Source organism: Psammomys obesus, unplaced genomic scaffold, assembly GCF_907164565.1.
Source record: "Psammomys obesus unplaced genomic scaffold, mPsaObe1.curated_primary_1811, whole genome shotgun sequence".
NCBI lineage: Eukaryota > Metazoa > Chordata > Mammalia > Rodentia > Muridae > Psammomys > Psammomys obesus.
This window is the reverse complement of record NW_026591086.1, coordinates 40,364,885-40,379,626: the sequence shown is the minus strand read 5'-3', so window position 1 is coordinate 40,379,626 and position 14,742 is coordinate 40,364,885. Positions and strand designations below refer to the sequence as shown.

The window sequence follows — 14,742 nt, the reverse complement described above, 5'->3', positions numbered from 1 at the left end:
ATGATGTGCCTGTTTTTAATAGCTGACTACTATTCTGTTGTATAAATGAATGACATTTTCTTTTATCCATTCTTCAGTTGAAGGGCATATAGTTTGTTTCCAGTTTCTAGCTATTATGAATAAAGCTGTTATGACCATAGTTGAGCAAGTGTCCTTGTGGTATGGTGGGGCATCTTTTGCGTATATGGCTAGGAGTGGTATAGCTGGGTCTTGAGGAAGAGCTATTCCGAATTTTCTGAGAAACCTCCAGATTGATTTCAGAAGTGGTTTTATAAGTTTGCACCCCCACCAGCAGTTGAAGAGTGTTCCTTTGCTCCACATCATTGCCAGCATGTGCTGTCACTTAAGTTTTTGATCTTAGCCATTCTGACAGGTATGTAAAATGGAATCTCAGAGTCATTTTGATTTGCATTCTCTGATAACTAAGGATGTTGAACATTTCTTTCAGTGTTTAGACCAGCACCATGTGCCCATAGGTATGTGTGTTTACTTCTGGGTCTTTGACTTGATTCCATTGGTCTACCTGTTTATTTTTCTGCCAATAACCATGCAGTTTTTATTACTATTACTTTATGGTATAGTTTGAAATCAGGGATAATGATACTCCCAGAAGTTCTTCTGGATTTTTAGTTTTTCCATATAAAGTTGAGAGTTCTTCTTTCAAAGTCTATAAAGAATAGTGTTAGAATTTTGATGGGAATTGAATTGAATCTGTAGACTGCTTTTGGTAAGATAGCCAGTTTTACTATGTTAAAGCCTACCGATCTATGAGCATGGGAGATCTTTCCCATGGGAGATCTAATATCTTCTTTCAATTTCTTTATTCAGAGTCTTGAAGTTCTTTTCATACAGGTCTTTCACTTGCTTGATTAGAATTACCCCAAGATATTTTATATTATTTTTGAATATTATAAAGGATGTTGTTTCCCTAATTTCTTTCTCAGCTCATTTTATATACAGAAGGGCCACTGATCTGTTTGAGTTAATTTTGTAGATTACAAAATTAACTGTAGCAGTTCTCTGCTTAGAATTTTGGAGGTCACTTATGTATATCTTCATATCTGTTATTTTGTTGGTGGTTTTGGTAATAATGGTAGTGATTGTGTGTGTTTTCCTTCTTTTGGTTTAACTGGTGTGAGATTATTTACTACCTGTGTTTTCTTGGGTCTAGTTAACCTCCTTGGGTTGGAATTTTCCTTCTAGTATCTTCTCTAGGGCTGGGTTTGTGGATAGATATTGTTTATATTTGGTTTTGTCATGGAATACCTTGTTTTCTCCATCCATGGTGATTGAATATTTTTCTGGGTATAGTAGTCTTGACTGACATCTGTGTTTTCTTAGAGTCGGATATATCTATCTGCCCAGGCCCTTCTGGCTTTTAAGAGTCTCTGTTGAGAAGTCAAATGTAATTCTGATAGTCTGCCTTTATATTGGCTTTTTTCTTTGCTGTTTTTAATATTCTTTCTTTGTTCTGTACATTTGGTGTTTTGATTATGTGGCAGGAGGAATTTCTTTTCTGGTCCAACCTTAGGTGTTCTGTAAGCTTCTCCTTACTTAGGTTGGGGAAATTTTCTTCTGTGATTTTGTCAAAAATATTTTTGGGGGTTTTGAGCCAAGATTCTTCTCCTCCTTCTATTCCTATTATTATTATGTTTGATTTTTTTCATGATGTCCTAGAGTTTTTTGTTGTTGTTGTTGTTGTTTTGGTCAGGAACATTTTTCATTTAATATTTTCTTTAATGGATGTGTCAATTTCTTCAGTGGTATCTTCTTTGCCTGAGATTCTTTCTTTCTATCTCTTGTATTCTGTTGGTGATGCTTGCATTTGTAGTTCCTGTTTTCTTCCCTAGATTTTCCATCTCCAGGATTCTCTCAGTTTTGCTTTCTTTATTGCGTTTATTTCCATTTTTGGGTCTTAAACAGTTTTATTAATTTCCTTCACTTGTTTGATTGTAGTTTCTGATATTTCTTGAAAGGATTGATTAATTTCTTCTTTAAAGGCTTCTGTCATCTTTCTGAGATTGAGTTTAAGGTGAACTCCTTGTGCTTCAGCTGTGTTAGACTGTCTAGGGCTTGCTGTAGTAGGATAGCTGGGCTCTGGTGGTACCCATATTGCCCTAGCTGTTAGGGTGTTCTTATACTGGCCTTAGCCATCTGCCTGTCCCTGGTTTTGGCTGGATGTTCCAGATGCAGGACTCCTCATGGTACAGATTGAGCCTTGGACCTCTGCTGGCTGTGCCCCAGGTGGATTAGGCAGGCAGGGAATTGGAGGGGAAGGACGTAAGCTGGATGTTTCTGGGGATCCCCACATGTCTTCTTGGAAAAGTGGGTGATGGGGGTCCAGGGATAGTGTGCAAGTCACCTCTGCTGGCTATGCCTCAGGATCAGTCAGGAAATATAAATTTGTTACCGTGGCCTCTAAATGCCCACATCTGAGACATGTTTACTGCTCCTTTAGCTTTTACTCTTTATCTTTCCAAGTAGCAATATTTCTCTATGTTCGCTTCTTGAATTCAGCACCTGGCTTCTCTTGTCTTGATACTTTTTTTCTCTCATTTTTCATGGGCCCTTTTGTAGTTTGATTTTTAAACACAACTCATGTATTTGCTCCTCATTAGTTCATCAAAGAGCAACTTAATCTAATATAAAATAACATACTTTATGTTTTCTGCTTTGTTTTTGTTCAAAGCATTTATCACTTCCTAATCTGACATAACTACACATGTACTGTCTTAACTGCAATTTTTTTTGCTTTAAGTTTATTCAGAATCTTTGATCTAAATATGATTCTAAAGTTACCAGTGCTTATTCTTTTCATGCTTATTCTTGTCACAGGAGTGAATTTGATGGAGACTTACAATCCCAGCTTTTAAGTAAAGCCAATGAAGAAGATAGAAACTGTAGCAGAGCGCTCTCTGTGGTAAGCACTGTTGTTCGGGCTGCTAAGGACCTGTTGCACAGAGCTCTTGCTGTGGATGGTAAGACTGTCCTTTTCCTTTTTATATATATTTATCAAATTTAGAATCTGTAGTTCTTCTCTTGTGAATAATGATTGGGAGCCACCTTGTAGAATGCCAAAGTGTTTATACATATGTATATTCATTTATACAAATATTGATTTTGGATCATTTATATCCCTGTACTCTGAGAAAGATTTATCTGTTTGTCTGTCTATCTGTCTATCTGTCTGTCTATCTATCTATCTATCTATCTATCTATCTATCTATCTATCTATCTTTAGAGTGAACCAAAAAATTATTTTGATTACTTTTATTACTTTTTTAGTTCACACAATAAGAAAAATATTCCATCTGCTTAAATTCATTTTTTGTTTATTTCATTGTTGTTTTTGTTTTTTAGTTTGTTTTTTGGTTTGTTTTGTTTTTTGCTTCATTCCTTGATAGTAGTGAAAAAAAAAATTTTTTTTGTGCATCCTGTTTCCATTAATTATCACCATTCACCCAAATGTCTGGATAGCCTGTCTATCTCCTCAGAGCCACTTGTTGAAATTAAGTTCTATGACTATTCCTTTACTGGAAAATCTACAGTTAGTATTTTTCCCTTTCTTTGTTCCTCCAGCATCTAGTTTAAATTACCCTAGTACAACCATGCCTGCACTTTTTCCTCAGAGGAAATGTTCAAATAATCACACTTCTGTCGTTCTCCTGTTACCCACGTAGGTATCTAAGTGTCCTCTACACTATAAGGAGAATTATTGATATAAAATATTCAGTGTTATCCTTTACCCTAAAACTTTCGTTCATCCTAGAGGTTTAGAATACGCTAAAAAAAAAAAAGTATTTGCTTAATATATGTTATTTATTCTTGTGCAGCAGGTCTAGAAACCCATATTTGAAAGAATGATTGACCTATAATGTAAATATCTAGGCTTAGCTAATCTTTTAAGCAATCTTTTCAAGAACAAATGACTAAAATGGCTATCAGAAAAGTGTTTCATGAGAAACCAAAATCACAATAGCTCAGTTATAATAAATATATTTTGGAATGTTTATATTAAAGACATTGTTCTAAGTGTTTTATATTATGTGTTGACTCATTCAATCCTAACAGCATTCAGGGAAGAAATATTGTTGTTATCCTGCTTTTCAGATGAAATAATTTCCCTAGTGCCATATAGCTGTATTTAAAACCATTGCTCTAGGTTCTACTTCTTTCTCTAGCCTTTTACAGGTACATATTCTTAGGACACATCAAGGATTAGCTGTAAGATATACAAATACTGTGTACCTTGGCTTTCCATTTAAGAAAATGGAAAGTATCAACTAGGCTAATAAATCCCTTAGAAATAATTGAATCAGTCCTTTATAAACATGTAGTTAATGTCAACCATAACTTTCTGAGGCTATAGGTTAGTATCGCATGTATACACTATAACAAAATGACCTTCTAATTATAGTTTTAATGCTTTTTTTAGCTGATGACATTCCAGAACTGCTTAGCTCTTCCAGTCTGTTTTCCATGCTGCTTCCCCTTATTATAGCCTACATAGGACCAGTAGCTGCTGCTATTCCCAAGGTGTGTAATTAAATTCTATAACTTTGAATCTCTTACCATTCATACCATTCCATAGGTTTTATAGCTTCCCCTTAGAGATATATTAATCATTGAAGACTAGGATTGTAGGTTACAAATGAAGCACCTTAAGTAGTAGAAATTGTTAGTTTCTTTGTTCCCAGCATTACTTAGTGACTTAGTGTACATATTGGCTTCATACTATAAGAATTTGGGAATAGAAAATTTATTTTATAAATATGGCTTGAAGAAATATTAAATTACCTGATTTTTTTAAATCTGAACTTGATGCCAGTTCTTCAGCTTAAATAAAAATATCGATAGAAAAAGAGTGTTTTACAGTAGTAAGACAAGAAGAAAGTCATAAACTATTGAGCCTTTGGCATGACTAAATATTGAGAAAAGCTATTTTTTTTAGATTATAGAAAAGCAACGGTTTTAAAATATAGATTATATTCATATAATATCTATGATAAAATTTTTACCCACTAAAAACTTATTTTTGTTTAAAAAACTTATAGAAATTCTATATGAAAATTGTTATTTGTAAGATTATCAACAACTAAGATAGTTCCTAAGTAAAATGAATTTCACATTTATTCATGTATTTTTTTTATATCTACTAGGTTGCTGTAGAAGTTTTTGGCCTTGTTCAACAGTTGCTTCCCTCCGTTGCCATTTTGAATCAGAAGTATGCACCTCCTGCATTCAATCCCAATCAGTCAACTGATAGCACGACAGGAAACCAACCTGAGCAAGGTCTCTCTGCCTGTACCACCTCTAACCACTATGCTGTCATTGAGAGCGAGCACCCGTACAAGCCTGCTTGTGTGATGCACTATAAGGTAGGCACCATTCCTACCAAGATTCACATTCAAACCTTGATCTGAGATTTTCTTTCTTTTAATTTTTTCATTATTATTATTATTTATTATAATCTATTAAGTTTGTATCCTAGCTGTAGCCCCATCCCTCATCTCCTCCCGGCGCTTTCTCAGAAAATTAGGAATAGTGCTATCTCAAGATTCAGCTATACCACTCCTGGGCATATATCTGAAAGATGTTCAACCGTACAACAAGGACATTTGGTCAGCTATGTTCACAGCAGCTTTATTCATAATAGCCAGAATCTGGAAACAACCTAGATGTCCCTCAATGGAGGAATGGATTCAGGAATTGTGGTACATTTACACAGTGGAATACTACTCAGCAGTTAAAAACAAGGAAATCATGAAATTTGCAGATCTGAGATTTTCTAATGATATCTAAAAGAGTATTTTATTTATGTTCAGAAATGTTACTTCTACTATAGTATTTAAATTTAAAGAATCCACAGAGATAATTATGTACCTTTGGATTAAGAAGACCTGAAGACATAGATTCTTCCTTAATACAGGATGTCCTGATTACATTTTCCTCTCCTACTCCTCCCAATTTTTATTCACTTTCCCTCACCTCAAGATCTACTTCCTTTCTCCTTATTAGAAAAAGCAGGCTTCTAAAAGATAGCAACCAAAAATGACACAATAAAATATAATTACATAAAAGAAAAACCATCACATCAGAAATTGGACCAGGCAATCCAACAGAAGGAAAAGAACCATAAGAGGAGGCACAAGAATCAGAGATGTAGGCTTAAATTTAAGATTCTTAAGGGTCTCTACCTCCCTTTCCATGCCCTAACCTTAGGTAGGAGCTTAGTAGGGAAAGGGGCTATAGAGCTGTTTTAGCTACTTCCTTTTGATTAGGGTCACTGGGTTCTATGCCAATCAGTCATCAGGATACCAGCAGTCTACTCAGACAGCAAAACAGCAAACTGGAGCAGCAGCAAACAATAAGCAACAGCAACAGAGGTAATACCACTCAGCAGAAATGGCTTGACTCTGCCTAAATGGCATGAGTCCGTGAAAGCAGCAAAACTCCAAAGCAGCAAGAAAAGTTCTCTGGAACATCCCTGCGAAACCCAGCAGAGCAATGCCAACCATTGTGAAATACAGAGATGCAAAAAGTGCTGTCTCATTGTTTGTGGGCTTCTTTTTATCCCTTCTCAGAGTCCACATGAGGATGTTTTCTAGCTCATAAAAACCATGCCCCTTAAACAAGGTAGTTTCCTACTGATAGGGGTTGTTTCCCATGGGGGCTGTTTTCTGTGAGGGAAAAAACATCCCACATCCCACACTTGGGACCAAAATAAAAATCATATTCACGTGACACAACTGAGTTTCCAAAGAAATCAGAAATTTCCAGTTCACAGAGACCCACCCATTTATACATACTTTATAAAAATACTAAACTGCAAGCTATAATACATATGCAGGGGACCTGGTTTAGGGTCGTGTCAGCTCTGTGCTTGCTGCTTTGGTTTCTGAGGGTTCATATGAGCTTTGCTCAGTTGATTCAGAGAGCTGTGTTCTCCTGGTGTCCTCCATCCCCACCGGTTCTTGTGGCCTCCTGTTCCATGTTGTTCCCTTAGCTCTGATGGATGGGAAACATGCCATTTAGATCTGTATCGTCCAAGGTCTCTCTCCCCCTCTGTCTTTGTCTATCTGTCTGTCTCTCTTTCTCTCTGCATATTGACTGGCTGTGGGTCTGTATTTGTTCCTGTCTGCTGCAGGAGGAAGCTTTTCTGATGATGGCTGAGCAAGACACTCATCTATAGCTATAGCAGAATGTCATTAGGAGTCATTTTATTGTAGTCCCCCCCACTTTTTTTTAATATCCAGTAGTAGTTGCTTTTATCCTATATCTCTGGCCTACGTAGGAATATAGAACTTTTATCTTACCATACAGATTTTATACTTTGTTAGTTTTTTGAGAGTTATTTGAAAAAAAATTTTCTAACAGTATTGCAGTATAAAATGCTAAACTCTGTGCTGTATAATTATTATTAATATAAATCTTAAAATTGTAAGTGTTTTTATATGTATTCTTATGGACATGTTTGTTCATAGTCAGGAGAAACCATGTTATTCCTTAAGCACTGGCCACATTTTTTTTTTTTTTTTTTTTTTTTTTTTGAAACAGTCTCTCATTGACCTAGAACTTGGTAAACAAACTAGCCCGGCTGCTTTGAAGCTCTGGGGACCTTCTGGTCTTCATTTCCCCAACCCTAAGAGTAAAACTTGTTCTACCATGCCCAGCTTTTATTTATTTATTTTTGTACAGGTACTGAAGACTAAACTCTAGTCTTCAAACTCTTTACAGGCCAATCTATCTCCCTAGACTACAAATCATACTTTTAAAACTGGCATTACTTTACCATCAGATCTGAAATCTGAAAATTTAAAGTAGGTTGCTCAGAATATCGATTCATAGCGCTACTGTGGGCAGAGTGCAGGGAATCTTACAAAAGAAGGGGAAGATAGAAAGACCTGGAGGGGACAGGAGCTCCACAAGGAGAGCAACAGAACCAGAAAATCTGGGCAAAGGGGTCTTTTCTGAGACTAATACTCCAACCAAGGACCATGCATGGAGATAACCTAGAACCCCTGCACAGATGTAGCCCATGGCAGTTCAGTGTCCCACGTGTGTACCCTAGTAAGAGAAACATGGACTGTCTCTGACATGAACTCACTGGCTGGCTCTTTGACCACCTCCCCCTGAAGAGGGGGCAGCCTTACCAGGCCACAGAGGAAAATAATACAGCCAGTCCTGATGAGACCTGATAGACTAGGGTCAGATGGAAGGGGAGGAGGACCTCCCGTATCAGTGGACTGGGAGAGGGGCATAGGAGTAGAAGAGGAAAGGAGAGCAGAATTGGGAGGGGACTACAGCTGAGATACAAAGTGAATAAATTCTAATAAATAAAAAATAAAAATAAATTTTAAAAAGAATATTGAAAATTAATTGTTTTAATGTAAGGTTATTATATTTAACTTATTTTAGTAAATAAATCATGCGTTTTTTAATTTAATTGTGTTTTTGTGCTTGTAAAATATTCTTTTATGCAACCAGGAGATTTTTAGTAATAGACAAAACAGTAGCCTATTTACTTATCTCCTGATTCAAGTCTTAAGCTGTTAATCAAATCCATTCCATTTGTTTTCTCTTATATCCTCTCTTTTATATTATTGTAAAACAATTAATGATATTTTCTTCTGCATTTCTCTTACTATAAGAACTATTTAACTTCTTTAGTTCTTTATATAGTCTGGATATCAGCCCTCTCTCAGATATAGGGTTAGTGAAGATCCTTTCCCAGTCTGTAGGCTATTGTTTTGTTCTGATGACAGTGTCCTTTGCTTTATAGAAGCTTTTCAGTTTCATGTGGTCCTATTTATTGATTGTTGACCTTAGAGCCGATGCTGTTGGTGTTCTGTTCAGGAAGTTGTCTCCTGTGCCAGTGAGGTCAAGGCTCTTCCCCACTTTTACTTCTACCAGATTTAGTGTATCTGGTTTTATGTTGAGATCTTTGATCCAGTTGGACTTTAACTTTGTGCAGGGTAATAAATACAGATCTATTTACATTTTTCTACATGTAGACATCCAGTTAGACCAGCACCATTTGTTGAAGATGCTGGGATTTTTTTTCCCCATTGTATGGTTTTGGCTTCAAAAACAAACAAATAGAAAAGAACTATTTAAAGTAACAACAATGTTATAACCCTTAAAATGAGTAATTCCTTAATAGTATCAAATATACCTATGTTATAAGTTTGTTTTAATTTAAATTCATATAAGATGAATATATTTGGGATTGTTTGTTTCTTCAGTCCCCTTTAATGTTAAATCCATTAAACATATTCATCCCCCACCATCTTTGTCTTTTGGTTTCCCCAACTTTTGATTGTTAAAGAAACTTGCCCCATGTCTCCTTTCGGTGTGAGTCTCTTCCCCTTTAGATTCCCACCTCTAATTTTCCTTGCATCTTGTTCCCTGGAATGAGCAAAGATTTAGAGTTATGTTTCCTGCTTCAGCTCTCGAATAAGTCACTAGTAAGAAAAAGAGGCTCTGCTTCTTGTTATACAAAACACGTTTGTATGCATATTTTAAGGTAATTTAGAATTATTATATTTTAAGTAAGTTGGAATCCTATTTCTGTGTGATTTTATACTAAATTATATGTGTATTTATATTTGAATCATTTGTTTTATGAATTGGTTTAAATTAGATTTTATTTTCTAATTAATAAATAATTATATACTCAAAACTAAATTATAAAATAGTCTCGTTTCTCTCACTTTTCTTTCCTTCATTTCTCCATCTTCTGTAGTGTCCTCACTCTTCTCTTTCATTTAATAGAAGCACACACACACATAGACTGATAAAGGTGGGTACATGTGTATCCATGTCCTCCTGTCTCCTGCCAGGTGACATTCCCGGAATGTGTCAGGTGGATGACAATTGAGTTCGACCCTCAGTGTGCTACTGCACAGTCAGAAGACGTCCTCCGTTTGCTTATTCCTGTCAGAACTATTCAGAACTCAGGATATGGACCAAAACTGACATCTGTTCATGAGAACCTTAATTCCTGGATAGAATTAAAGAAATACTCAGGATCCTCTGGATGGCCTACTATGGTTTTAGTGTTGCCAGGTGATTTCTCTCTTCTCTGTTTTATGGGGTAAAATGTATGCATATTAAAGATGCATTATGGAAAGTGTTTGGCTTCAAATAAAATTATTAAAATACAGATTTTCGTTACAATTGAGTGTGCTGGGCAAAGGACATAGTGTGGTCTAAATTTGTGAAGAGAGATTGTTCAGAAGATTTTGTGGGGGAAAAACTAATAGTGTTAATTCTGAGTCTTCTGTATAGTTTGGGACCAAACTACCAAAAAAGTATAAAAGTAGGCTTGATTTCCTATTTTTTCAGTAAATGCTATATTTTTTAGGAGTAGAATTCAAGCCCTTCCTTTGATAATATGTATGTGCACTGTGCATGCTCATTTCTTGTATGTATATCTTTCTTTAAAAAAAAAAAAAGTTTAGTTTTTAAACTCTTCAGTCTCTTAAGTATTCTAAATTTAACCAGTTAACAATAAATGGTTTTTCAAATACTTCAAACCATAGGAGGAAGCTCTGTTGTCTTTCATATAATCTAGCCTTGATAAGTTTACAGTTTTTCCTTTGTCTCAACCTACTTTTGTTGGATTGGGTGATTTGTTAAGAGATCAGAAAAAGGACCCCTACCTTGGTAGAAGATTACTTAACTCAAAACAGAGGAGAGTAACCTCGGTACTCAGTAATTGATAGATCATTGGGGGCGAAAATTCCTTTATTGACTTAAAGGTAAGATTAAAGAAATGGATTTAATTATAATGGAAATTAGCAGCCATTCAATAGAGGTGATTCTTTTGTTGATAGTGTTGCTTTTAACATGATTTGCTTAAGTAAATAAAGGACTCTCCCTCAAAAAGTCTTTTGTCCATTTTAATAACTTGTTTGAAGAATTATTTATAATAATAAATGAAATTTTATCAAGTTCTTTTAGATTTTGACCTTAATAACAGAGACTGATGCTTGATCACACATACACTTTTTACTTTTTAAGGATATGAAGCCCTTTTTTCACTGGAAACTGCTTCAGATTATGTGAAAGATGACAAAGCCTCCTTCTATGGGTTCAAGTGTTTTGCAATTGGATATGAATTTAGCCCTGGACCTGATGAGGTAAGAACAAATTATCTTCCTACTCTATTAAGAATAACTGGCTCTTAAATATTTCTACTGATTTAAAATGTCTTGCAAGCCAAAGGTTTATAATTAAAAGTGTTTTATAGTTCAGTTATGTGTGGTAACCTTTGCGTACTATTTATACATGGAGATAATTGAATTTATGCAGTGTGGCCCCATTTTACTGAAGTATATTTTGAAGCATAATTCATGCCCCATGCTAAAGTAGTTTTACTTTAGTAAATAACAGATCCTGGCTTCACAAAGTGTGATTTACCTTATTTTGGGTTTTCTTAAATGTTTGAAGTCAAAAACTAAAATAAACCCAAGGTCATAGTTTTCCTACATAATGAACTAAAAATGATTTGGAAAATGAAGGTATAAACCTAAACTTCTAGCAACATAGGTATAATGTTAAATCTTTTTCTCTCGCAGCTGTCTGCTAGTGCATCTCTATCTCTAGTTTCAACTACAGAGCTTGACTTTGAATTACAGTGTTTTTTATAACCCACATTCAAACATTTTTTTAAGTAGTGAATTTTTTGTAACACTACAGGGTGTTATTCAGCTGGAAAAAGAATTAGCCAATCTTGGTGGGGTTTGTGCAGCAGCTTTGATGAAGAAGGACCTAGCACTTCCTATTGGTGAGTCTAGTTATTTCATAGGTGTTTTTAATGTATTAGAAGAAAATTTAAAAGCAAGCTTATATTTATTACAGAACATTCAAAGATAACCTTTCAACATAAATTCTGTAGTCACATGTTCCTTTGTGCAATAGCTGATATAGTTTGACATAGCTGTTCGATAGTTGTTTGAATGGACACAGAAGTGTTTCCTAAATTCTTTATTCAAATTCACACACACATATGTGGAGAATTTATATATGGAGGATATATGTATATCTTCAATATATCATATATACATATATATAAACAAAAACATATACATAGAGATATACACATTTATTTTTTCATTCTGAAAGTCCATGCAAATTTTCTCATTCGATCTTTTTTTATCCCATCTTTTTTACTACCATTATTTTTCTTACCTTTTTCTTTGTCATTCTTCTTATTTCCCTTTCTTGCTTCTTCTCAATCTTCTCTGTTTCCTTGATCCTGCTTAATATTAGCCCATTTGTGAGAGAGAGACCCATATGTTCTGTTCTTTTAATATCTTGATATTTTTATGTGAAGAGAATTATTAGCACCGTCACTGGAGGAACCTAAGTTTAGTAGATGTTAAAATTTTACGTTTTGATGTAGGTGGATTTTTTTTCATACTTACACAAACAATCAAAAGAAATATATTGAATGAAGGATGAAGATAGCAGTGCCTTTGGCTGCCAAACTTAGCTGCAACCAAATCTATCATTTGGAATCAAGTTAGATACCTAATGGGGTCACTGCCGTTGATAGAGAAAGTATAACTATGTGGCCTGAGGAAGAAAGTTCTTCGGATTATATTAAATGAAAAAAAAAAAAAAAAAGTTATAGGAAAAGTTCACGTTCTTGGTGACATCATATTAATCAAAATGATCTTGTTAATCAAAGTGATCTGTTTAATTTTTGTAAAAAATAAAGTATATATAAAAACTTTACACATAAATACATTCACATACATACTTTCTCAGGCCTATACAACCTTTTTATATTGTATTGAAACATGAATTTGTCTAATACAAAATTCACACTCGAGAGCCATGTTACTGACATACATGTATACACATAAATTTCATAGTACCGTGTCTTTGATTTTGTGTTGGCAACATTCATAGTTGTATTAGGCCGCTTGCAGCATGTGGACTGCAGGTTGAACATGCCTAATACATTGTTTGCTTGAATGATATTTGATCGCCAGCTTAACAGTCATAGCTTATATTACATCAAAAAAAAAAAGCTCCCCACATTTTAAAATCTAAACTAGTAGATCTATGCAGAATTATAAATTTTTTCAGTCAATAACAAGATTATAAAAGCATGATGAATACAAAGGACTGGAAAGGTTATTAGTATATTTTAGTATAACTTTTTAATTTGCATAACAGGTAACGAATTGGAGGAAGATCTTGAAATTCTTGAAGAGGCTGCATTACAGGTATTGTCCGAAACATTTTAAATTTTGTTCATGAGTTTAAAATGATGTTTTCACAAGATGATTCTTATTTTCTTCCATATAAAACTCAGTGGTTAAGTATTTCACTCTGTTTATTGGCACTTCTAGAGACACATAACTTACAATGGTCCTCTGGATGAGGGCCCATGTGAACATATTGCCACATACAGGGTGTTGTCATTGAGGAGAAGGAAGAGGGCGGGTACAGGAATGCTGTTCAGAGCTGTGGACATTTCATTTGTATAGGCAAAGGACATAAGTTCCTTTTATGAAACTTTAATTCTATAACATCACAAAACCACTTGGCTCTAACAGTTGGAAGCCATCAGTTTGTTGCTCTTATTATTAGCTAATATTTTTGCTTGTATTCATTAAGGAGAACATTTGACAGTGTAATGGAAATACATCTACATTTTCGTGGAAGTTCTGGCTTTGAACCTCTCATTTCAATCTGTATTAATTTGTAACTTTATATTGTTGAGACCATTATATTCTTTTAGCTTAAGTACTCTAAATTTATATAACTAGCAGTCACTGATGGAATTGGAGGAGTCTAGTAAGCAATGTTTTCAAATTATAATGCCTGCTTATACTAGGCTAGAGATTTGATGCACTAACTTAGCATCCCTCTAGACTATATACCGAGACCATCACTGATGGCTTAATGCTGTGTAGCAAAACAGCATGAAAGTCAAAGGCAGACTAACAATCAAGAATTTGAAGCTGTAGTATCTAGACTAAATTTTCATGAATTTGTAAGGTTGCCCAAACAGCTTTTTCACAAATATTATTATTTATATTAAGGGAAAATACTCTTTAAAAAAATGAGATCATCAGTATCTCAGAATGATCATTTAATATCCCAAAATATAAAGATTGTATTTTTAGAGTACAAGATTCATTTTACTATGTCTACGTTTTTTTCCTTTTTCACCATGTACCAGAGAATACTGAGTCCGCATTAGGGCAGCACTGATTTAGAGTGGGGCTGTACCCTGCACTAGGTATGTAGTTAGGAGTATACTTGTCTACATAGATTATCTGTACACTTTGTAGGTTATACTCCCTAGTATTTCCCTAGCTTTACAATTACACCTGCAAGTTACGATTGTTTTGTTTTGGTCTGTTTTGTCTTGCACATCTTACAGAACTTACATTCTAAGAACCTGGTTAGCGATTCTAAGAGTTAATATTTTATACTTATTTCCTGAGATTAATTGATCAAAAAATAAAACAAACATTGATTTGTATTAATTTATCAATCCTTATTTCTAAACTTTTCATGTTGTCACATAACTCTGTAAATCAGAGATTCTTGTTTGACTCCAAAGATAACAATTTTGAAGTAGCATAGTTTGTGGAATGCAGATGTTAACCGTAAATAAGTAAATAGCTCTGGAAAGTGTAACATTTTTCCATTAATTTCTAAAGCTTGCTATTAAAATTTTTCTAGAGTTTCAGCACTTCCAGCAGATTTCCAAAA

The 14,742-nt window shown here is 34.6% G+C and overlaps 1 protein-coding gene across 8 annotated transcripts in view; it reads left to right on the top strand.

Moving 5' to 3' along the window:
• Window positions 1–14,742, top strand: part of Mycbp2 (MYC binding protein 2) — a 246,544-nt gene that overhangs the window by 135,977 nt on the left and 95,825 nt on the right. For all 8 annotated transcript variants that reach the window (XM_055609971.1, XM_055609975.1, XM_055609972.1 and 5 more), the window contains 7 exons: window positions 2,836–2,978; window positions 4,436–4,536; window positions 5,160–5,378; window positions 9,843–10,068; window positions 11,026–11,144; window positions 11,704–11,791; window positions 13,192–13,241. In XM_055609971.1, the coding sequence (XP_055465946.1) occupies window positions 2,836–2,978; window positions 4,436–4,536; window positions 5,160–5,378; window positions 9,843–10,068; window positions 11,026–11,144; window positions 11,704–11,791; window positions 13,192–13,241 (946 nt within the window). The remainder of the gene's footprint in view (window positions 1–2,835; window positions 2,979–4,435; window positions 4,537–5,159; window positions 5,379–9,842; window positions 10,069–11,025; window positions 11,145–11,703; window positions 11,792–13,191; window positions 13,242–14,742) is intronic.